Raw genomic sequence first — 22,496 nt, 5'->3', positions numbered from 1 at the left:
AAGCACAAAGTCTGGTCAATCTGCCGACCAATTGAAAAGGTCGGTCCAACGGATTGGAATTTCCTTTAACTGATGACGACTTCGCATCATCCCCAGACGCATTCAAGGAGTTGATAATTGAGAGTTGAGACTTGATGATTGGAAAAATGGGGAATTTAGCCAAATGGTTAGGTCTACTTGATAGAACCAAATGGTCGGTTCCATTCGGTCATATATTTTGTCCCAATTATTATCGGGTCAAGACTGGATATATCGACATAGGGATGTGGGAAAATTTTATGGGTAGAAGATCCGAGCTCCAACCCTAAGTGGATTTGGGGCTGATTTGCGCGGACCATGACCCTCCACTTTATGTGGACCTTAATTGCCAGATTAAACTGGACCAGCCAACGACTTGGGGCGAAAGATTCGTAAACAACTTGCTAATTGTGTAGCAGTTGATTACTATTTGCTTTACAATTAGGGAATATATACTAATAGCTTTTTCTTTATGCTTACTTTTCAAAATTTTCCTTTAATAGGAACTTATGCCCACTGAGTCCTATTTGCAAATTCTCTGAATCCCATAGCTCTTCTATTGACTTAGAGGAGAGCTCTTAACAGATTAAGTGTTAAATTTTTCTTTCTTGCAAATTCTGTGAATCCCATAGCTTTTTCTTTATGTTTCTTTCCTTTTCTTTTTCTTGTTTTTTAAATTTTTTCCTTTTTTCTTCTACCTCTATAAAACAAAAGCACATTTATTTTAGTTTTTCTCTTAATTTTGTTTGGTTGCAGTGCAATGGGAGCCCCATATTAATTTACTACTCATCTGCATGACTGTATTTGAGGTTGTATTTGATTGCAATACAAATAAAGTTGCATTGATGCAAAATCATGGCAGTACAAATAAAATTGCACTGCAACCAAACAAAATTAAATGATAATTCGCATGAGATGAGAGCATGTGTTTTGGAAATTCGATAATTAGTCTTCCGCTCTCACTGGCACGTACATGTACTTCTTCCTACTTGTTGCTTTTAGAGATTAATCATATTCTGCGTACATCCAAATCGTAATTCCGATCGATTGATTCAAGGAAAACCCACCTCCGCGATGCTTTCCTCCAACACTACATTCACCGACCACCGTCAACCTCTTGTTCTTTTCTCCTCAGCAGTGGAGCTAGCTCTTCTCATATTCATTTCTCTGATAAATTTTGTTTTAATAATCTAGTGTCTGGTCTGGGAAATGATTCCCATCATACGTCGTAAATTGTGACAGATTTTTATCAAATATGGACGCGTGGACTCCTTGTTTATTCGTCAACGGGCTAAAGATTTATATTGGGGTCACAAATTCAATGCACTTTAATTACTCACTTTCCTAGAAGCTCCGCCTCACAGTAACATCGTGGCATCTTATCGCCTCCTTCCTCGCTCAGTCACTCGCCGGCTTCCATGGAATCGAAATTCCTTTCCGCCGGATCATATTCGACCCTGCCGGAGAGTTATGTCAGGCCGGTAACGGAGAGACCTAGGCTCTCTGAGGTCACAACCTGTGAAGACGTTCCAGTTATCGACTTGAGTTGTTCGGATAGAAACCTAATAAGCCAACAAGTTGGGGATGCATGTCGGCGTTTTGGTTTCTTCCAGGTCTCTTTTTCCATTGTTTCTCTACTCTTATACCTTGGATTCTTTCTTTCTTTCTTTCTTTCTTCTTTCCACTTTGTTTCTTACTTTTTGCTGTCATTATTGTAGTGATATTGATTGATGGGTGGTGCCGCATGAGTGTAGGTGATCAACCATGGGATATCTGTGGAATCAACGTCCAGAATGTTTGAGATGGCGAGGGGGTTCTTCCAGCTGCCGGTGGAAGAGAAGATGAAGTACTACTCCGATGATCCATCCAAGACGCTCAGATTGTCTACAAGCTTCAATGTGAAGAAAGAGACAGTTCACAATTGGAGAGACTATCTCCGACTCCACTGTTATCCTCTCGATCAGTACGTGCGCGAGTGGCCTTCTAGTCCCTCTTCCTTCAAGTAAGAATCTCTCTCTCTCTCACAAAATTTCTTCTTTCTGTTTATTGTTTTTGAGTTTTTTTTTTTTTTTTTTTTTTTTCTTCTGAATAAGTGACTTGTCCCCATTGTTTTGGTCTGAGCCCTGCCATACTGAGTCTGGCACGGTGCAGCAGTTACTAGTTACTACACTATTTCTCCCCCCGTGCTAAAAGACAAAAAACAGAGAAAGAAAGAAAAGTAAAAAAAATAAAAACTCCGTAGCGGACTGAAGCAGTTATTTTGCTGTGCAAATATGATGTTTCTCGTTTGTGTTTTATAATTTTTCTTAGTGTAATTGTCCATCTGAAGCCGTTATCACCCCTCCCTCTCAAAAAAATTAAGAAAAGGAAAGATAATATAGAAAACAGGGAGACAATTTGGTAATTGGATACTGCATTAATAAGAGAGAAAAAAAAAGAAAGAAAACAGTGAAAGTAATAATATTGGCAAGTGGCCCCAGGTTCTGAGGACTGGGGAGGAGAATAGAAGGGGGGAGGAGGCAGCTTCTCAGTCCTTAGTCGTATTCCGTCAAGTAGCCAACTTGGTGGGACGTGGGAGGGAGAGAGGGATATAGGGATAGTGCTAATGAGGTGGAAACACGTGTTACTGTGGATTCTGGCTCTAGGTGCGCCGTCCCGTCTACGACGAGTATGATTGTCCGATTTTAAGGTTAAGGAATCCAGCGCCCAGCACCCACATGACGTTGAGTGAGAGATTCGATAGTAATACCGAGACGTTCGCTAGACGACTGGGTTTAGTCACGCCCAACCACAAAATTCCAAGCCAGAAGAGAGGAGGCCCTAAAATATTATATTTGATGGATGGATGGATGGAAATCGGAAAAGGGCGGTGTGTCTGCGACCATGACTGAGAATCTGAGATGAGAGACAGACATGGTGAGAAAGAGAGGGAGGAGAGTATCAAAATAGCGAGATCAGATCACATCTATGCCCCATATTAGGAACATCTACCGAAGTTTTCAGTGGGAGATGTTCTTGGGACATGCTGTGGGGCGCAGAGGTGTTTAAAAACGGTTTGTTTGAGATTCTTTTCTCTCTCATCATTACTATTTTACTGGTACACTTGTGATAGTGTGAAAGCTACTTCAAATTTTCATTACCACGGCTTAAACTATTTGATTAGGAAGCAAACGTCAAGTTAATGACATAATCAATTGGGACAGTTTATATATATAAATGCGCCTAACAATAACATGGCCTGGATGACTAATCACGGCATCAATTAAATACCACAACAATGCATTCCACCTGACCAGCCCATCCTATAGCTATATTATATTTAATTTGATTGACTATAAGTTTATAACCCACCACCACATAAATAAATAAGAAGAAAAAAACATTCTCAGAGGGGATGGGCATGGGAGCTGGGAGCTGGGGGTGGGCTAAGGGATAAGCACGTGAACTGACCACCGGATTTGAATGAGGTGATCAGAATGGGGCATAAGGAGATATACTTGTACGAGCACATTAAGTTCATGCTAAAGTCTGCTGTCCACATCATTTCTTTTTCATCAAAAAAGCAAACCAATAAATTGGAAATTAAGAAAAAGAAGAGTGGAGGAGGAAAAGGGAGATATGTCTTAGTTCAAATCAAGGTTTTAAAAGTTTAAAGGTGAGGTCGATGTAACTAGCAGAGGGTGATCATGGGATGGACCCCCTAAAACTTATGCAGGTCCAAATCCAAGTTGAGACTGAAAGCCCAGAAACTTATATGGGTTTGGCCAGGCCGACCTAGAAAAGGATGTCCCTAGGGGGTGAGCATGTGATGAACGAAGTTGCTATTATGACATGTGGTATATTGAGAAATGAGAAATATGGTGTGGTGGAGATGCTATTCAAGTTGAGAAACGGTACAAATTAGGGATTCCACTTTTCAGTTGCGTGAATTACTGAATTAAAAGTCACAACACACAAAAGGGGGCAGTAGTGGCAGCACATGATTAACTAACTGAGTAGGATGACTATGAGAAAAAGAGGGGTGAGTTGTGATTACTGCTCTCCAATCTTCTTATCGATTTCCATATTCTGCATGATGTCTCTTTTCATCTAACTTTGCATGTTTGCATCCGTCCTTCCAGCATATTTCTTATTTCTTCCTCTTCCTTTCACATGAAGTCAAAAGTATCAACTTTCATTATATATAATGAACAGGGAGATGCAATATTTTATCATAGAATATATTGCTTTGCTGCATCAAGCATGACCTTGACCTTGTATTTTTATTTTAGTTTAATTTAGGGTTGTGTGAGAGGAGGCCCAGGAAAGGAGGGCTTTAACTTAAAGCCGTTTAGTGGTGGTGGCTTAGGTCCTGTTTGAAAGGGCTTCAGCATTGATTGAATTGCATTCGATCGAACTACTGCTTCAGAAAAGTTGGTTGAAATAGCGTAAAATTGATTTTTAGGTCTTTCATGAAACATGACTTGAGGGCTTTTTATGTAGGGCTACCTTACTTTTTTTGTGTGGAGCCACCTTGAAACGCCAGATGGAGAAGCCACCGTCTCAAGCGAGTTCAGATCTGCGCCCCACAATGCCCCCAAAGCACATCCCGACTTTGTATTAGAAACATCAGACATCATCGGAGTTTGGGATGCGCTGTGGGGGGCAGATGTGAGAAGCTTCTGTACGGAACATATCAATAATGTTGAAAATTGGTTTTAGTCTTCTAGAAATTAGAAAAAACCTCCCAAAGGAAGTTGGATCCAATGAAAACCAGATTTTACAGCACGTCAAAATCCTGCATTAATAAAATTAAATATGGGAGATATTCTGAATGCACGAGTAAAAACGCTGTCAGGTTGGTGTGAGGCGTGTTCTTTCCTCTGTGAAGAACAAATCCGAGTTCCCATCCAATTGGTGTGTGAGTGAGTGTGTCCAAGTTCCCAACACCCACCATGACTGGTATTTTGGCCTCTGATAGAAAGAGGTTTCCCTACCTGTACCCTTGATTTTTTTTTCAGTATTTTGGGTAGCATTTTTATATCGTGGGCTACAGCTGGTCCACCTAAGTCATTTCTGAAAAGTATTCGATCTCTCTTGGAGTTGGATCCCATCCAAAACAATCACATGCTCGGTAGACAGACCAGACAATCACCATTCAAACAGCCTGTTTTTTGTCCAGAAAAGGCGGGTAGTCAAACCTGAAGGTTGAAGGGATGTGGATGTGGGCTGAAATTTCTGCAATGTTGATATGATAATTGAAGCATCCCAACTATTCCCAACATTAAGATGTGATTGTTGAGTTTCTTTTTTCAATATGTATGTGTGTGTGACAGTGTGAGAATGATCTGGTTGCACTACTACCTTGCAACAGCATCCGTGTTTTCTTCCCTTTTCATTAATTAAAATTTGTCTTCAAAGTCTGGGATTAATAATAATAATAATAGTTTGTTTAATTGTATGATATGAATAGGGAAATAGTGAGTTCATACTGTAAAGAAGTTCGGCAACTAGGGTTGAGATTACTGGAATATGTATCAGAGAGCTTAGGGTTAGAAGGAGACTACATGGAGAAGGTATTAGGTGAACAAGGGCAACACATGGCCGTTAACTATTACCCACCATGCCCTGAACCGGAGCTGACATACGGATTACCGGCTCATACCGACCCCAATGCCATTACCATTCTTCTTCAAGACCAGCAAGTGACGGGTTTGCAAGTGCTCAAGGATGGCAAGTGGCTGGCCGTAAATCCCCACCCAAATGCATTTGTTATAAACATTGGTGATCAGTTACAGGTAATAATATCACATTAATTTACATTATTTACATGATGGTTGATGTATTATGCATCACATCCCCATGTGATTCACCATCATCTATCTCTCCATTAAATTGCAGGCATTGAGTAATGGACGGTATAAAAGTGTGTGGCATCGGGCGGTTGTCAACTGTGATAAGCCCAGGATTTCAGTTGCTTCATTCCTATGTCCTGCAAATGATGCGGTGATTGCCCCAGCCAAAGGCCTCACCGACGATGGAACTCCAGCTCCGCCCTTGTATAGAAGTTTTACCTATGACGAGTACTACAAAAAGTTTTGGAGCAGGAACTTGGACCAACAACATTGCCTCGAGCTTTTCAAGATTTGAAACCTGAATCAATCAATCCTTGCCTCTTTGTTTGTTTTTTAATTATTATTATTATTTACTCTGGTTCGATTGGATTTAGTTTTATTTCCCTCTATTTTATCTCTTGCCTCTTCTTTGTTTATGTCATTTTCCAGGATTTAAATAATGGAGAAGGAGGAGATAATCATTTAAGAACAAATGGGTGCTGATCACGGTTTCAACCAAATGGATGTTAATTGAAAAAGTATACACTAATCACAACCATTGATTTTGTTTCCATTTTGATTTATTTTTACCTTATTTTAGATTAAAAAACTATGCATTAGAGGATTTCGATTCAATATGCAGAAACGTCAAAATTAAGCAACTAACACAAGCTGCCAATCAGCTGGTTGTAGTGAAGATTTAAGATCGAATCCCGCCTACACCTGTGTTGAAGGGTTATATGGGTTGGGGGATGGGTTATCGGCTATACGTAAATAGTATAATTATGTTTTATTAATACGTAAGATTGAATCCCGTCTACACCTGTGTGTAAAAATACATTTTATTAATAAATAGTATAATTATGTTTTACATATATTAAAGTTATGTTTTATATATATTACATATATATGTTACATTTATTGATGTTTTTTAATTTTATTTTAAATTTTTTATTTATAAAAAATATTAAAAATTATAATTTGAGGCCAAAAAAGGGTTTTTTTTTTTTTTTCGTGAAAATGGCAAGGCAAGGTGCATAATGCCCTTGGGACGTATAGATCTTGAAAAGTTATTCAAAATTAAAAAAAAAGATAACCACAACTAGACTTCGGAGTGCAAAGTTATGGCTTCCAAAAGTTTGTACATAATTTAGTGCACAACCTACGACTTGGTTATTGGGTCGAACGGGTCAATGGTTGAATTGCCCAAGTTAGATGGTTTTTAACCAAAATGGGGAGTTTCAACAGAACCAAACCTAGAATCAAGGCCTAGTGACGATTTGAACAGTTCAATCGGCCAGGTCACCAACAAGTTGAAAACATTGATGATAAATAAGAAATGTTTTTATTAATGATGAAAATGACGTAAAATTTAAAACCAATTGGAAGTAAAAACTATTTTCCTTTTATCTCTCATTAAATCTCATATCTAAGGTATATTCTCTTATTAAATCCTATATTTAAGATATTGATGTGAATAAAAATTATCATATTCTTATCTATGAATATTCAGTCTTTCTACACTTAATTAACACTTGATTGAACTCATTACGTTGGTATTTTGATTCAGGGCAAGGAAAAAAGTTGTCAGAAGGAAGACAAGGCTAATATGATGGTTTTTCACAGTTTCGGCACCGTTCAGTAATCTGGGCCTAACTCTCATATCCAGGCTCCGATTGGGCTGATTCAAGAAGCACTGGAAAGATAAGAGCGAAATCTACAGCTTTTATGTTTTGGGTTTTGACAGATTCGGCCTGCACCGAAGTCAAAATCGGGCCCAAAGTCGAATCGGATCCGTAGTAAAGCCCAGCTCACAACTGAGGCCCAATTCGCAGAAAAGCCTTGTAGCAGCCCAACTTATTAAAGCAGCCCACTCGAATTCAAGAATCCAGAGTTTTCTTAGATTTGAATTCTAAATGTAATTATAGAAAGTTAAAAAAGATTGAGATCATTAGATAAGAGATAAGATAAGATAGGATATGATCAGTGTAAAACTAACATGGATTATCCATTCTTGAGATAACTCCAAGTAGTTGTAACAATCCCTCTCCAAAAACTATGTAAAGGGTGGGTGTACCAGCACCTGGCATCAATCAATTACTGAAGTTCCCTCTGAAGTAATCAAGAAGACCATCAAGAAAGCTTTAAGAAGGAGATCAACAAGGCAATGAAGTTTCAAGAAGGAGGTGGCGACAAGAAGAAAAGAAGATCTTAGCTCCAAGGGCAACATCATGAGTTCTTTCTTTCCTCTTGTTTGTTTTATTTCATTTATCATGAATTGATTTATTTATAGTTAGGGCTGTGGAAAGCCTAACAATGACAATGAATATATTTTCATTATGATTTATCCAAGATTGTTATTTCCATATAGTCTATGAGTTATTATGCATAATGCGATTAGGAGTGGTCATCTCTTAATTAATTGGGTTTATGTGAATGAATCGGGAGAGGAATTCATATAATGGACTGAATAATTCATGGTGTGAATTGAATGGTATATAGGGATATATACACATGATTCATCTGAATGTATAAGTTTTTCTTTGAACTTAATGCATTTCTATCTTGAGAACTCTAGTCGAGGGATCGAAGGGTTACTTGATAGAAGTAGATTTGATATATCTTGGGAAATAATATTAAATAAAATTGGAAAAACTTCAGTTTATGGAAATGGCAAATTATCTTGGTTAATCTCATCCATTAATATTCATTAGAATGGTTAGGCGGACCAATGGTCCTAGCGGTTTCAATTAATCGTTGCATATTCAGTTATTGATTACCCTTGCTTTTATTTTCTTTTTCTATTTTTTTCTCAGTATTTCTTATTGTTGAATCTGAATTTTGATTGTCCAAATAGTTAAGGAAGGCTGTAGTTCTAATACTTATTTTGTTAAATCCTCGTGGGAATGATATTTTTATACTACTGAAAATTAAAAATAGAAAAAGAAAATAAAAGCAAGGGCAATCAATAACTGAATATGCAATGATTAATTGAAATCGCTAGGACCATTGGTCCGCCTAACCATTCCAATGAATATTAATGGATGAGATTAACCAAGATAATTTATTATTCCCATAAGCAGAAGTTTTTCCAATTTTATTTAATATTCTTTCCCAAGTATATCAAATCTACTTCTATCAAGTAACCATTCGATCCCTCGACTAGAGTTCTCAAGATAGAAATGCATTAAGTTCAAAGAAAAACTTATACATTTAGATGAATCATGTGTATACATCCCTGTATACCATTCAATTCACACCACGAATTATTCAGTCCATTATATGAATTCCTCTCCCGATTCATTCACATAAACCCAATCAATTAAGAGATGGCCACTCCTAATCGCATTATGCATAATAACTCATAGACTATATGGAAATCACAATCTTGGATAAATCATAATAAAAATGTATTCATTGTCATAGTTAGGCTTTCCACAGCCCTAACTATAAATAAATCGATTCATGATAAAGGAAATAAAACAAACAAGAGGAAAGAAAGAACTCATGATGTCGCCATTGGAGCTGAGGTCTTCTTTTCTTCTTGCCGCCACCTCCTTCTTGAAGTTTCCTTGCCTTGCTGATCTCCTTCTTGAAGTTTTCTTGATGGTCTTCTTGATTACTTCAGAGGGAACTTCAATAATTGATTGATGTCAGGTGCTGATATGCCCACCCTCTACTTAGTTTTTGGGGAGGGGCTGTTACAACTACTTGTAGTTATCTCAAGAATGGATAATTCAGGTTGGTTTTACACTAATCATATCATATCTTATCTTATCTCTTATCTAATGATCTCAATCTTCTTTAACTTTATACAATTATATTTAGAATTCAAATCTAAGAAGACTCTGGATTCTTGAATTTGAGTGGGCTGCTTTAATAAGTTGGGCTGCTACAAGGCTTTTCTGCGAATTGGGCCTCAGTTGTGAGCTGGGCTTTACTACGGATCCGCTTCGACTTTGTGCCTAATTTTGACTTCGGTGCAGGCCGAATCTGTCAAAACCCAAAACATGAAAGTTGTAGATTTCGTTCTTATCTTTCTAGTGCATCTTGAATCAGCCCAATCGGAGCCTGGATATGAGAGTTAGGCCCATATTACTGAACGGTGCCGAAACTATGAAAAACCATCCTATTAGCTTTGTCTTCCTTCTGACGACTTCTTTCCTTGCCCTAAATCAAAATACCAGTGTAATGAGTCCAATTAAGTGTTAATTAAGTGTAGAAAGACTGAATATTCATAGATAAGAATATGATAATTTTTATTCACATCAGATATATTTTTCTCATCATTAAATTCTACTAATTAAATCCATAACATTAATTTTAATAAAATAAAAATAAATATTTTAAAAATAATTTGAAAACAAAATAATTTTCTTCCCTCTTGATGATGGGTAAACAATTCAACCATTTGGGGTCAAATCCGTTAATAAATAATGCCATAATTAAATAATAAAAAATTGAAATAAATAAAATATATAATACAAACAAATAAAAAGAACTGAGCATGTCATTACTATTGTGTATTCATTATACTGAACAAAAATAAGTATGAATTGTAAGAAGTATATTTGTAAATGATGAAAATGGAATGCCAAAATTAAAATCAACCTAAAAAATGAAATGATGTCATAATCAAATAATAAAATTTTTAAAAATAGAAAATACAAAGAATCACAAAAATAAATATTATACATAAGATATAATGTTATATGTTTATGAAAAATAAAATATTGGATACATATATAATATTACACATTCATTATATTGAACATAAATAAATATTATATATAAGATATAATTTTATCAATAATGAAAATGTAATACAAAATTTAATGTCAACATAGAAATCAAACTATTTTTCCTTATGGGTCATGGGTTAGTGGTTTGGGTCAAATAGATTAATCAATAATCCAACTTTTTAAAGAAATTCATGGTGTCATAATTGAATAATAAATATTTAAAAAAAGATAGAACACAAAAGGTAAAAAAGTATAGAGTTTTGTTAAAGACATTTTAGAACATTTCTAATGTTATATAATCACTATATTAAATAAAAATAATTGTTAAAATAAAAATTATTTTTATTTAAGACATAAATGGAATACAAAATTTAGTAGTAGTAGTAGTAGTAATTGTTATTGTAATTTATAATTTCTACAGGTGCACATTTAGTACAAGTAGACCTATTCATGGGTCGGGCTGGGCTGGGCTCAGGCCGAGCTTTTACTCTTCATAAACATGATTTTGTTAGGCCCGAGCTCGAGCCCGGCCTGATCAACAGGCCTATAACATGGGCCTGAGCCCCGCCCCAATGAAAACCCCGAAGCCCGGGCCCGAGCCCATAGCTCGACCTAACAGAAGAAAGAACTCACTGCCGGTAATTGTGTTTGCTGGTGCTGAGTTCGCATCTCTAAAAGAGAGATAGAGAGGATTCACCAGCCGATGCTCAGTTCGCGGTGAGATGCAATTTTGACAGTGAAAAGAGGAGTCAGTTTGCGTTCGAGAGAGAGAGAGAGAGAGGACTCACCGCCGGTGCCTGTGTTCGCCGTCTCGCCGGTGTCTGAGATTTGAAAGAGAAGAAGTGAGAAGAGGAACGAGAGAGAGAGAGGGAGAGAAGACTCACCGCTGGTCTGCCGAAGTTATTGCGCCAGTGAATGTTCGCCAATTCTGCGGCTGCTTGAGAGTGTGAGGAGGATGTGAAGAGAAGAGAGGTTCGGCACTAGGTAGTTCGGCTAACAAGAAATGTGGAAAGAGATGAATGAGAAGGGTTAGGATATTAGGATTTTTGGGTTTAGTCTATAGGTCGGGCCAGACTATTTTGGCAAATCCCGAGCCCAGCTCGGATTTATTACAGGCCGGGCTTTTTGGTCCGAGGTCAAGCCCACGGGCTCATTTGTGTGTTCAAGACCGACTGAGGCCCGGGCCAGCCCGTCGGGCCACCCAAACCATGAATAGGTCTAAGTACAAGTATTTAAGTTTATTTTTTACCATATTGTTACTTTTATTAATTTTCAACTTCTACCCTAACTATGATATATCTAAAATTCAAGTAATTAATATGAAAAAAAAATTATACGTGTAACGGATGTGCTTAATTACTAGTAGAAAAAAGGGTAAATTACATGGACCCCTATGCTTTAGGATTAATAACAGATATCCTCTCTTAGTGTTCCTTGGTTGACTTCAAAAATTTAACTAAATGCCTAAATTATCCTTAAATAATTAATTTTAACTTTCTTTAATTTAGGAAATTATTTCCACCACCATTCCATACGGGTAATATGTTGGTGCCCCAAGAACCAGTGGGTATAGACTCATGCTCTCACAAAAGGATCCGTTAGTGTAAACCATATTCTTCGCCTGAGGGTGACTTGGATGAAGCCTGCAATCTAGAGCAAGTTGCTAGAAGAGCTTCTTGAACGTATACTGGCTCTCCTCTCTCTCAAAACCTTCTTGAGCCTCCGTTCTACATGTAAATGCTTCAATTCTTTACTCTTCTCTCCGTCTTTTATCTCCGTTCATTCTTCTTCTCAGCTCGGTGTTAGAGACAAAACCCAAACTCATCAACACTTCTCTTTTCTTCTGCTTTCTGACATTGAAATTTACCTCGAGTTCATTCTCTTTGATTTTAAGCCGCCCATGTGGTGCACCTTCGTCCTACGCACCATCCCGCCCTCTCTCCACCTCTAACGGCCTCCTCTTTTTCCCCTCCGCCCCCCAATTCATCTGCCTTCCTTGTTCAAAATCCCCTATCCAAATCCTTAAGACTCATCAAGTTTCCAGTTGGCAGGACTCTGATTGTGTCCTCAATTCAGAATTATTTCCCAAACCCCTTTTCGTGCACTAAAAGTAACCATGCCTAAGAACACACCCAATTGCTCCAGAGCCCGTTCCCCATCTTAGGGATCCCACTCACTTTAGAGCTCCCCGCCTTGGAAGCCCCAGCAATAGGCAGTAGTCAACCCCACACAATTCCTCGCCATGCAGTAGAAAGTTGATTGTATCCTCACCATGATGGAGATGCTAGGACAACCGGCACACACCCCTCAAGCCACTCGCCCTGCCACGCAGGCACCTGCCACACCCGATCCTCGCACCGAGGACTCCAAAAGGCATCACGTAAGTCAACACGAGGCCTAGTCCAACCATGAGTGTTTTCTTCAATGTTAGAGGTCCCACCCCCAACTTGGCCTTGTGTGCACGAAAAATATAGTAAATCACATCGCTCTAGCACAAGGATTTCGGTGCAAGAATGACTTGGCCAGCATGTACAACAACCCCCAATCTCGATAGCTAAATCCAACTCAGTCCGAGATCAGCAAGCAACTCCGAAAGCAAAGAAGTTCATCAACGCAGCACCAGCGGAAAGTGGCACTAAAATCAAGGACCTACGGTAATGACTGGCCGAGTTGGAACACAGCCAAACGAATTGTAGCGTGGCCCCTCCAATGGTCCGACCACTAGAGCAACGTCATGGTCAACAACCAACAAAAGAGGTCGTCTTCGTCCAAGAGATCGTCGATGAACTTCCTTGAGTCAGATGGTAACCTCCTCAATTCGAGAAGTACAATGGGGCCTTGGACCCAAACGACTATATTAAAGGGTTCAAGTAGATAATGATGTTGCATGACTCCTCCAAGGGTCTTAAATGCAAGCCCTTCGTCGCCACCCTCTACGGAGTCGCCAAAACTTGGTACGCCTCCCTTCCGTCGCTGTCCATATCCTCCTAGGAGCAGTTGGAGACACAGTTCCTAGCACAGTTCACCACCAACCAAAGGTAGTGGAAGATGTTGGACAGCCTCATGCAAGTACGACAGAGGGAAGGAGAGACCCTAAGGGAATACTTGGCGAGGTTCAACGGTGAAGCCCTTCAAGTCTAGACTCTAGACTAGTCGGTGGCCATGACTACCTTCACGAGCGAGTTGCGCTCCTAAATGTTCAACTTCTCTTTGCAAAAGAACCCTCCACCCAACCTGACTACGCTCATGAATATGAACGCCGAAGAGGCCCATGTGCTGTGTAGGGAGGATGAAGACCAACATGGCTGAAGGCTGAATCGAGATGCCAAGAGGCAAGATCGCCGACCTAATCACAAACCGAGGACCCTGCCGCTGACGTATCACTTCACTCCACTTAACGCTCTGTGGGCTAACATACTGATGCAAATCCGCTACTACAGCTTCGTCAAGTGGTTTGAGAAGATGAAAACCTAAGGCAACAAGAGAAATCGAGACAAGTATTATGATTTCTAACGATACCACGACCATGACACCGAAAGTTGCCATGACCTTCGCCACCACTTGGAAGACCTCGTCCGATGTGGATACCTCCACGGGTTCATCGATATCAAAAAGCATATCCCTAGAGAAGAACTGCACTGCACCGAAGAGCCCCCAGTCCATGCTCCCCTGGTCGAGGTCATCGTCATCATCTCGAGCGGGATGACCCTTAAAAGGGGAAACTAGGTGCGTATAGACCTACTTTAAGGAGCTGGAGTGCCATGACTATGATATATTGATGACGATCGATGTCGAGCACTAACGACAACCAGGTTGTACAAACTCAATAAATAAAGAATATTCTTCAAGCACAAACAACCAAACTTCTACATATAGTATGACTGAACTCCGCATTGACCAACGGATGCAGCACAATAACAAGCTCACGAAAGACCCGACCGACCACAGATGGTCGAGGCCAGAACAAGCCCCCGACGGGCACTACGGGAACGACATCCCTACCACATAATGGCAAGAGGACAACCATTGAACTATGCGCACCCACTTGACTCACAATTGAAGCAGTGCTAACCAATGATCACAGCTAGCCCAACCAAAGAGCGTGAAGCTCTCCAAGACCAGGTGCCACTGACCACCCTGACAATGATGAGAGCTTGGAAGCGCCTCTAGTAGAATAAGACCGAGGCCACTGAGCCAAAGACCTCGGTCAGCATAAGACCGAGGCTGCTAGGACAAAGACCTTGGCTAACGCAAGACTGAAGCCTCGAAGATAAAGACCTTGGTCGGCGAGCATCAAGCCAAGAACCTCAGCCATCCTAAGACCGATGCCACTAGGACAAAGACCATGGCCAATGCAAGACCGAGGCCACAAAGTTGAAGACCCCGATTGGCAAGCATCAATCCAAGAACCTCAGTCAGCCTAAGACCAAGGCCACTAAGCCAAAGACCTTGGCCAACGCAAGACCGAGCCCACAAAGTCAAAGACCCCAACCATCTGGCCAACGCAAGACTTCGGCCAACATGAGATCGAGGCCACAAAGCCCAAGACCTCAGCCATAATGCCAAAAACCCTATCCACAATGTCAAGTCCAAGACCCTAACTAGCCTGAGAACAAGTGCAAGAGTGTGACTGATGAACTCTACCAACCAACCTAATTCCGAAGCGAAACAACTTAGAGAGAAGAGAGAAGCAACACCGAACATGCTCAGTAAAAAGACTTTCCATTAATCAAGAAGCCGATGACTATAAACCTGACGTACTGGGCTGAATACAAAGACCCTAAAAAGGGGAATAGACAGCACATCAACTTTTCACTGGGGAGTCCTCGACACGCTCCTGGGCGTCGATGACAAAAGCATCTCCACGATCAGGCTCTTCGGTGTCGAATGGGCCAAACCCCTGAACAACACCGACGACTCTGGAAACTGATGCATCACCCTCCACTAACAGAGAGCGAACCCCTCCTACCAAGAGTTGGTAACGTAGTCGTCCAGCTTGTTCTGATGAGCCTCCTAGGCTCTATACTCGGAGATGTCCTTATCCTTTTCCCATCATGGGTGCGACCCTTAAGCTTGCAGACGGTGTCATCCTTCTCCTCAATGTCATGCTTCAACTCAGCCAGTTTTGCCTTTAGTTGGGCATTCTCAATCTCTCGTGCCTCATAAAATCGCCGCAACCTGTAGAGGTAGTCGACAAGGCCAACAACCGAACAAACTGGATGTAGGGTAACAAATAGTTAGTACGGAAGAAGAGAAACAAAGAAAAACAAGTAAAGTGGAACTTACCTCCATGATCTAATGGAGAGTCGCGCTTTCCAAGAAGCTGCTGGTGTGGCTATTGGCTTCCTTCCTAATGCCAGGGAGCATCACACCCTAGCAAACTGCTCAGCCACCACCTTTGTCTCATGGGTGTCCCTTGGCTGAACCGACCATTGTGGCACGTATGCACCGGCCAAACCCTCAACCGAAGCATATTCTAGAGTGTCCCCCCTCTACGACGAAGATCGCCCGAGTTGGATCAGGGCCTCCTCCAAGTCAACTACCATGACTTCTTCTGTTGACCTCAGCCTCTTCCCCTATCGATGTGTGCACTCTACAGAATGAGGTTAAAGCTCCATGGCCCCGGGCTACATGCTCGAGCTCTTAACAGCCTATGCCTTCCTCACGGCCACAACTTCCATACGCCAAGCTCTCTCTTCAACACCATCCATGTCCAAATCTGCACAATTCACCACAAAGTTAGAACCAAGTGAAGACAGGCTCACCCAAAAAAAGGGAGACCGCACAGCCCACGGACCAGATTGGGATTGATTGGCCAAAGTGTCACGGGGCTAATCGACGGGGCCCCGTGCGGCGCTCGATTGGGGTCGAGAAAGCCTACAAACGCAAGCAACAACACACAAAAGGAAACAAGAGTGCACACAAATTAGACAAAAGGCAACTTGTATTGCATTAATCAGTGGTAAGCACAAGCACACAGTACAGTGTCGAGGGGATCTCGTGCTTAACCTTTACACGCTTATGAGCTCACTCGACTACCTACCTCCCCTCAAAGAGTACGTTAAGCTTTTGGGGGAGTGACAAAAGGATACATCAAAATACTGTACATTCATACTACTATTTACATAATTGCCATTGGCATACCCCCCTTACAAAAAGAGTACAAGGACCCAACCCAAAACACTTAGATGGCGTGCTGATGGCGTGCTAATGGCGCTGATGGTGGCTGAACCGTCACAGTCTCCCCCACTCAATTCAATCTTCGTCTTCGAAGATTCTTTCTCAAGTACTCGTCCAGCTTCACTGCAAACGGAAGGAGGTCTTCTGCAAGCTCCCAAGTGTCTTCTTCTGCAGGTCCCTTCCACTTCACCAGGTACTCCCATTCTGATGTTTGGGAGGATTGGGACAACATATGGTTGAGGATGGAGTCAAGGGATCGGTTCTTGGGTGGTTGGTAGGATGGGTGTGGGCGTTGACTTTGGTTTCGGGAGGTGTCTTGGTTGTCGGCATGGTAGGGTTTAAGTTGGCTTACATGAAAGACAGGGTGTACTTTTAGCCATGGAGGTAGTTTGAGTCTGTAGGCTGAAGCTTCTACTTTGGCTAGGATTTCACAGGGTCCCTCATATTTTCTCACAAGCCTGGGATGAACTCTTTAAAAGAACCTAAGGCAATGGGTATGGAGTTTTACTAAGGCCAGGTCACCTACTTGGAAGTTCTCGGGTCGTTTATCCAAATCGGCCCATTTCTTCATTCTTCTAGAGGCTTTCTCTAGGGAGGCTCGAGTGATGTCAAGGCATTCTTTCCATTCCCTGGTGAAAGTGAAGGCTCGAGGGCTTCTTCCTGGATGGTCGTTGACGATGCTGTGCGGACATCTTGGTAGTTGTCCGGTGATGACTTCAAAAGGACTTTGATTGGTGGAGGAGCTCTTCTGTGTGTTGACGAAGAACTGCGCAATGTCCAGCAATCGAACCCAATTCTTCTGTGTAGCTGATACAAAATGGCGGAGGTACTCTTCAAGGAGGGAGTTCGTTCTCTCTGTCTGCCCATCTGACTCTGGATGGCTGCTGCTGGAGAAGTTCAAGTTCGAGCCAAGAAGCTTGAATAGCTCTGTCCAGAAAGCACTAGTGAATCGGGGATCCCGATCACTAACAATGTTCTGTGGGACTCCCCAATACTTCACTACGTGCTTGAAGAAAAGGTATGCCGTGTCTTCAGCTGAAAGGTGCTTTGGTGCTGGGGTGAAAGTGGCATACTTGGAAAATCTATCAACAACAACAATGATGGATGTATAGTCTCCCACTTTAGGAAGACCGCTGATGAAGTCCATGGAAACACTCTCCCAAGGTTGTGAGGGAGTTGGAAGAGGTTGTAGGAGTCCAAGAGGCTTGGCACGTTCGGGCTTGTCTTGCTGGCAAATCAGGCATGTCCTTGTGTATTCTCGAACATCTTGCTCCATATGAGGCCAATAGTAGGCATGTTGTAGAAGTGCCAAGGTACGCTACCACCCAGGATGTCCTGCCCATAAGCTGTCATGACATTCACGTAGGAGAGTCTTCCTCAAGTCTTCAACTCTCGGCACAAATATCCGCCTTCCCTTTGTCAAAAGAAGGTCTTCTTCAACCCAAAACCACCTAGTCTTCCCTTCACGAGCCGCTGTCAATAGGCTCTGAGCAATGGGGTCCTTCTGGAGTCCTTCCTTGATGAGCTTGATGAGGTCTAGTCTGATCTGGCTTTGAGAGGGACCTTCAACTGTGGATAGTGCTGCAAGCTCGGCCTTCCTGCTAAGTGCATCAGCAACCCTGTTCATCGGCCCTGGCTTGTACTCTAGAGTCATGTCAAACTCCGCTAAGAAATCTTGCCATCGAGCTTGCTTAGGGCTCAGCTTCTTCTGAGACTGAAAGTAACTAGTAGCTATGTTGTCAGTCTTGACCACGAACTTGGAGCCAAGCAGGTAGTGTCGCCATGTGCGGAGGCAGTGGACGATGGTTATCATTTCCTTCTCTTGTACAGTGTACCTCCTCTCTGTATCATTCAATTTGCGGCTTTCAAAGGCGATGGGATGTCCTTCTTGCATCAAGACCCCGCCAATAGCAAAATTAGAAGCATCTGTGTGTAGCTCATACGGCTTGCTTGGATCAGGCAAGTCGATGACAGGTTCTGCTGAGATAGCTCTCTTCAAATCATCAAAAGTTGTTTGACAACATTCACTCCAGGTCCACATACTAGTCTTCTTCAGTAAGTTGGTGAGGGCAGTGGCTCGTGCTGAGAATCCAGAGATGAATCTTCGATAGTAGTTCACGAGGCCAAGGAAGGAGCGAAGTTCGGTGACCCTGGTGGGCGGTGCCCAATCTTGAATGGCCTTGACTTTAGCTGGATCCTTACTGATTGTGCCTGCTCGGATTATATGACCGAGGAAGGCCACCTCTTCTGTGCCAAAAGAACATTTCTCCTTCTTAACAAATAGGTTGTTGTCCCGCAAGACCTGTAAAACAGTGCGGAGGTGGTCAACATGTTCCTCCAAGGTTCTACTGTAGATTACAATATCATCAATATACACAACAACAAATTGGTCTAGGTAGGGATGAAATATTCTGTTCATCAATGTACAAAAGGTGGCTGGAGCATTGGTAAGCCCAAAGGGCATGACACGAAATTCAAAGGACCCATAACGAGTAACACAAGCTGTTTTGTGTTCATCTCCTTCGGCTATACGCACTTGATAGTACCCCGACCTCAGGTCTAGCTTGGTGAAGTACTTGGCCCTGCTGAGCTGGTCAAAGAGGTCGGCCACCAATGGTATGGGATATTTGTTCTTGATGGTGAGCTTATTGAGAGCTCGATAGTCAATACAAAGCCGAAGAGATCCATCATGCTTCTTCTGAAACAGGACTGGTGCTCCAAAAGGGGCCTTAGAAGGCTGAATCAATCCAGCATCCAACAACTCATTCAACTGTCTGCGTAGCTCGGCCAGCTCAGGAGGAGACATTCTGTATGGCGGGCGTGCTGGTGGTTTGGTTCCAGGCTCCAACTCAATCTTGTGGTCAACTTCTTGAAGGGATGAGAGATCCATCCTATGGATGCCCAAAGATTGTGGAATAAGGGGCGAATTTCAAAAATTTTATCTCTCCCTTCAACTGGGAATCGTATTCCCTATTTAGAAATCATATTTTCAATGATCAATCTTGAACCATAAACTGAACCAGATCTGAACCAAAAGGAGTGGGAGAGGATTATACCTGATACGGAGAAATACTATCTCCCAATGGAGGTGTTCACGCCCAAGGAAGGATCCAAAATCTACTCCCACTGAAGATGGCGCAGTGAAGGATGGAGCAGAATTAGCAATGTTCTTCAAAAGAACTTGACCCTTCGCAAGAATCAACTGGACGGCTTGTGAGTACAGCTCCAATCAATCTTTTCCCAAAAGATTGAAATCAAGATCCAATATTAATTACTCCCAAGAACTGGACATCAAACTGAAGGAATGGCAATGGCAGGAAGGTGGCGGTAGAAGAGAATTCGCAGTATACAGGAAATCTCTTAATCTCTCTTTCTTAAAGAGAAGAATGCTATTGATGTCATTGTGTTTTTTAAGGCTGCCGCCCCCCTTCCCCTTTTATAATCTTAAAGGGATCAGCTCCTAATCAGATTAGGAGTTGCTAATCCAAATCATATTTGGGTTAGAAGTCCATTAGTGATAAGGGATAATCCTTATCTTATCTGCAGATCAGATCAGCTGTCTCCTAATCTAATTAGGAGGTTTCCAGATCTAAATCTTATTTAGATCTTGGACTCTCTGAGTGGATAGGGTCTAAGCCCAATCCTTTTAGCTGACCCACTTCAGAATTCGCCCCCATTAGATGACTGATCAAATCAGCCCAGTTCGAAATGGGCTTAAGGCCCATTTAAGGTTATGTACTCAAAAACCTCCCAAATTGCTGCCCAGTTGGGCTTCCTTGTATGGCGTGGGACCCAAGCATTGATCTACACATCAGCCACATGGGTTCAGCCCAGCCTTTGTTACAAGGCCTGGCCGAATGCACTGCTGAAGACAGTATACCCCCTGAAACCCATCAAATGGGCTCTATGGGCCCAACACTTACACTAAGTGGTCCCTGGGCCAAGCCACCTTGTAACACCCAGGGACTGTGGGCAGATGCAAGATTAGCCCATCAGGTGTTATCCTCAATGGTCTTACACTTAACCTCTCAGCCCATAATGATCATACACTGCCCGACAAGAGAGGACCTCTCCCTCGGCTGCAAGGAACAGTGTTGCACTCTCCACTCATATGGATCCCGGGAATTAAAACCTTCTTGCAAACATTTTAGAAACCATATATATACTTTTATATCTTATATAAAATATATTTTGCAAAACAAATCTCAACGGTTGAAATCGGCTGCCGGCAGTCTTGGTTTCCATCAGTGAGAGTGCATCCCCGATCATTACCTTTGTCCGACAAAGGGGCTGATCCTGTCACTATGATCACCCACTCAGATGAATTCTCGGACTATCCCAACATACCCAGGTTTTGACCCCCGCTAAGGATCTCACTGATTAGTACATCAAAGATAGCCCAATCCGACACCTAGTGCAGTATCATAATCGAGTCTAGGGGTCGGGTGTAACTTTCTAGTTTTGCCCATCAATCTCCAAGGTCCAGGGCAATACTGGAAATCTGGTCCAGTTCAAAGATTCAATTAATCCTATACTGTATGTGCCTAGGGTCTCACCCTGGCAGCTGAGACAGGCCACCCCAACCGACTTGGTGGCACCACAGTGTCAGCCTTGTCAGGATAGGTCTCCCCAGACCGACCCACCGGCTGTGAACATTCTAAACTAACACGAGTCTCATTAAGTGTCCAGTTTAAGGGTATTACACAGAAACATACCAAGGGAACATGAATCAAATATGTATCTTTATTCATTTACAATAAACTCATAAAGTACATCATTCTGATTGAAGCTAAGGGCATACAAAACTGTCTAACAGCTCCCACTTGCACTTAGGTCCAATCAGGTACTAGCCGGAGTCCCATGCTTTCCACGTGTTTCTCAAACACTTTCTGTGATAGTGGCTTTGTCAATGGGTCTGCTACATTTTCCGCTGACGCTACCTTCTGAATCAGGACGTCCCCTCTACCAACAATCTCCCGCAGTACGTGGTACTTCCTCTCGATGTGCTTCGACTTCGAGTGGGCTCGTGGCTCCTTAGCCTGAGCAATGGCTCCATTGTTGTCACACAACAATGGGATGGATGATGTGCTGGACGGAACAACTCCCAACTCGTGAACGAACTTCTTCATCCACACAGCTTCTTTGGCAGCCTCACTTGCGGCAATGTATTCGGCCTCGGTCGTGGAGTCTGCAGTGGACCCCTGTTTGCTGCTTTTCCAGCAAATAGCACACGATCCTATCGTAAAAACATATCCAGATGTAGACTTTCTATCATCTGGGTCTGACTGGAAATCGGCATCTGTAAACCCCTGGATCTGTAGTGAGCTACCGTCGAACACCAGACAAAACTCTTTTGTCCTTTGAAGGTACTTAAGTATGTTTTTCACAGTAGTCCAATGCTCCTGCCCTGGGTTGGCCTAAAATCTGCTTACTACACTCACTGCCTGAGCTATGTCAGGACGAGTGCACAGCATGGCATACATGATGCTCCCTACGGCTGAGGCATAAGGAACGTCTTTCATGCCATCAATCTCCTCAGAAGTCTTGGGAGACATCTTCTTGGAGAGAGTGACTCCGTGCCTGAAAGGAACATTTCCTTTCTTGGAGTTTTCCATGCTATATCTTTTAACTATTTTGTCAATGTAAGCAGATTGGGATAATCCTATTATCCGCTTCGATCTATCTCTATAGAGTCGAAGACCCAGTATATAGGAGGCTTCTCCAAGATCTTTCATGGAGAATT

The 22,496-nt window shown here is 42.0% G+C and overlaps 1 protein-coding gene across 1 annotated transcript; it reads left to right on the top strand.

The window, feature by feature from the left end:
• The first annotated feature begins 579 nt into the window (after nt 1–579).
• On the top strand, nt 580–6,325 carry LOC104585767 (protein DOWNY MILDEW RESISTANCE 6-like). Its single transcript, XM_010242743.3, has 4 exons — nt 580–1,631; nt 1,773–2,020; nt 5,471–5,795; nt 5,899–6,325. The coding sequence occupies exons 1-4, from the start codon at nt 1,437–1,439 to the stop codon at nt 6,145–6,147; spliced, it is 1,017 nt and encodes a 338-aa protein (XP_010241045.1). The 5' UTR covers nt 580–1,436; the 3' UTR covers nt 6,148–6,325.
• Nucleotides 6,326–22,496: the final 16,171 nt, after the last annotated feature.

The sequence above is a fragment of the Nelumbo nucifera genome, chromosome 1 (genome assembly GCF_055504915.1).
Source record: "Nelumbo nucifera cultivar China Antique chromosome 1, China Antique-T2T, whole genome shotgun sequence".
NCBI lineage: Eukaryota > Viridiplantae > Streptophyta > Magnoliopsida > Proteales > Nelumbonaceae > Nelumbo > Nelumbo nucifera.
This window is presented reverse-complemented; position numbering and strand designations above follow the sequence as displayed.